At 40.3% G+C, this 3,433-nt stretch overlaps 1 protein-coding gene across 1 annotated transcript in view; it reads right to left on the reverse strand.

Annotated features, from left to right (window-relative positions):
- Positions 1 to 283: 283 nt before the first annotated feature.
- The window catches only part of LOC106535243 (uncharacterized), a gene marked incomplete at its 5' end in the record, with an annotated part of 32,293 nt that continues 29,143 nt past the window's right edge, over positions 284 to 3,433 (reverse strand). Inside the window, 1 exon segment of the mRNA XM_014032204.1 lies at positions 284 to 656. Coding sequence (XP_013887658.1) covers positions 342 to 656 — 315 coding nt within the window.

Genomic DNA, 3,433 nt, shown 5'->3' on the forward strand with positions numbered 1-3,433 from the left:
TCTACCAGCAGCTTCAGGGCTAGTGATGTTTCAAGTGGTAAGACTGTGAGTTTTAATAAGTAAAATTATCCCAGCTACAATGACAGACAACAAATATTATATTTACAGTAAAACCGTTTTTGACGCCGCCACCACAGTTTGTCCTTCATGAGCCTTCGTAGACAAGATGGCGGTGCAAGATGGTGGTAGCCTGTAGGGGCGACCCGCGACCATGGAGATATAAACAACTTTTTATAATGTAAAAAAAATAAAACAAGGTCTTTGTCTGCAATGATTAGACATGTTTTTTATTATTGTCATTAGTGATTATCTCAATTTCGGCTAAAAGAATTGACAAAATCCTACACACTGTGCCTTTGAGTTASAAGTTTACTTTTCAGAGTCATAAACCTGTGGCTTGGCTTTGGACTCAAAGGGTCAAGTCCGAGAAAAAGTCTCTGAAATACTTCAAATGTTTTGGCCAGTTTTGAAGGATACTGGAGATTAAGGGCATATGTCAACCCAAGGAGCAGGCTGCAAGCTTTGGCCAGATTGCCAAGTTTGGTGAGCACTGGAATGCCTTGGATAATGATGCCGACATCTTCAGGTTCACTGGAAATGTAGATCCTAATACTGTGGATCTTCAAGTCATCATGGACATGGGTCTCTGTTCTTCCCTTTGGGACATAGAAACAATAATTTATTGGAAAAAAAAAGGAACAGAACTTTGATACAAGGATCCCAGCTTAAAATACATTAATTCATATTTCATAATAATTTTTATACACTACATTTAGAATTTGAAATTTGGACATAGAGTTGCCATTACAGTTACCTTGTATTCAACAAATTTTGACATGTACAGTGGGGTGCAAAAGTTTGGGCAGCCTTGTTAATTTTCCTGATTTAACTTTCTAAATCATTGATTGTTTGGATTAAAAATATCAGTTAAATATATCATATAAAGGGCAAACACAGTGATTTTTGAGAAGTGAAATGAAGTTTATATGATTTACAGAAAGTGTGCAATAATTGGTTAAACAAAATTAGGCAGGTGCATAAATTTGGGCACCATTTTCTTTTTATCGAGTTCAAAACCTTTAGAACTAATTATTGGAACTCAAATTTGGTTTGGTAAGTTCAGTGACCCTTGACCTCCATATACAGGTGACTTCTATTGTGAGAAAGGATATTTAAGAGGGGCAGTTGTARGTTTTTCTCCTCTTTGCATCTTCTCTGAAGAGTGGCAGCATGCGAGTCTGAAAACAAGTTTCAAATGAGCTGAAAACAAAGATTGTTCACCATCATGGTTTAGGGGAAGGATACAGAAAGCTATCTCAGAGGTTTCAGCTTTCAGTCTCCACTGTGAGAAACATTGTGAGAAAATGTTAGACCACAGGCACAGTTCCAGTGTAGGCTGGAAGTGGCAGACCAAGAAAAATCTGGAATATAAAAGGATGTTGAGAACAGTTATAGTCTAACCCTAACCCCGTTTCCCTCTTGGGTGCTTGTGAAGGAGCAACTGCAGTCTATCCCTACCAAGCCTTTGCCTGGGGTGGATGTACTGCACACAGCCTGTTTACTGCCATTGTACCATAGTGCACCTGCTTGTAGCAGCCATTTTCACATCTCTGAAGTGTCAATATAAACTCTGTGTTGGGAGTGGCAGAGCTAATGTAAACAAAAGGTWGGGAGGGCAGAGCCAACAGCAACTTATTTGCATAAAAGTTCATTCTGAACAGAGCTCAGAACTGAAAATGATTTTGTGTATTGAATCTAATTAAATCGTATTTTGATTAGCCTATGAATGCTACTAATTTCTTCAAGGAACTCATATTAGGTCCTCTTTAAAGGGATCCATGATTAGTTGTAACATTAGACTTTATTTGCTAAACATATATTTTAACTGTTAAATAAAGACTATAAAAATACTGTAGGATGTTCAGTTTTTATAATTTTTAAACTAAAAGTTAAAAAATATATTTTGACACGGACGGGGCCATTTTATTTACATGCAAAGCATTCTGGTTAAATGAATGAGAATGAGCGGGGGGGGTTTTTTTCGCTCTCAGAGGAGTAAGATGCTTCTTCCTTCTCTCCTGTCCTTCCTTATCTTCCCTGCTTTGCTGCTGGAGCCTTCTCTACATTTTCATCCGAAATAAGAAATCATGGATATTTTTATTTTTATGGATTTGGTTAGCTGGTCTCTCAATAAAATTCTTGGAACAAAGTTTTTTTCTTCTTCCATGGGAGGACGTCAAAGGTGGGACCTCTGTTCTTCTCTGTTCTGGATATATGTCTGGACTCCAATCACTGGATTCTACAGATTGGCTTGGTGGTCTCCTGGTGTTCTGAAAAACAGCGTCGGTGGCTTTTCATCTCCTGGCTGACTGACCAATTCGATGGATGGCTGTTTTCTATCAGAACTCGGACATTTTGCCTTGAGCGAACTGGACTCGGTCTGCAAGCGGTTCTATTGAGGGTCGCAGGCCGGCTGTGGTCCCTGGACTTTGCTGGCCAGATGGAATTGATCTTGGAGAAGCTGATAGATTCGGCTCGGTGGAATTTGTCCACACCATTTTGCCTGATTGGGATCGCCACCTTTGAGATGTACCAGCAGAAACTCTAAAGCAGATGGAAAATTGTTCTTGTCTGCTTGTCTCTTCTGTTCCCAAAACAACTGATTACAGAATCTGGATCTCCCTGACAATGGCCTTGGATCTGTTGACTAATTCTTCCTGGCTGGATGTGTTGACAAGGTTCTGCCCCCCACCTTCCCCCCTCCTCTCAATTCTGTTTTCCAGAGCTGGCTGAAAGCTGCACAGAAATGAACTGTTCCATCAATATTTCTGAACTATGGCTGCGCTGGTTTTGGGGACTGGATTCTTCAGGGCCCCCGAAACTCACTTACTCCTCTGGCTAATGAACTTCCTCTATGCAGAGTTTTTTTTTTTCATAAACACCATAATGTGTCACAGTGTTGATATAATATGGTGTTTTTGATTTTTTTTTTCCCTCATCTTCCCTTCCCTTGTGTGTTTTTCAGTTTTTCTTTGTTTCTAAGTTGGCGCCACGGCAGGCAGCCTGTTACTGCAACTCCACTGGTTTGAGCTTCTGTAATGTTCAAATTTCCCCATTGTGGGAAGAACCTCAGCTTAGCCTGTTTGCTTTAGCGTTAGCACCAACACTATCACTATATATGTGTATTAACTCAGCGCTACACATTCTCCTCTCGTCACTGATGTCCTCCATCCACATGACAGAGCGGAGAACGCAAAAATGACTCAGCCTGCAACCCAAAATATGGATGGAGGACCTCAAGTTTAGCTTGTTAGTTTGTTGCACTAGCACCAAGCTAATACATACAGTATAAGGCAATATAGCATCGGCGCTAGTGTGAAGGCTAACAGACTAAGCTGAGGTTGTTCTTCCATGAAGCAGCTCTGTTGTCCTC

This window comes from Austrofundulus limnaeus, unplaced genomic scaffold, assembly GCF_001266775.1.
Source record: "Austrofundulus limnaeus strain Quisiro unplaced genomic scaffold, Austrofundulus_limnaeus-1.0 Scaffold1394, whole genome shotgun sequence".
NCBI lineage: Eukaryota > Metazoa > Chordata > Actinopteri > Cyprinodontiformes > Rivulidae > Austrofundulus > Austrofundulus limnaeus.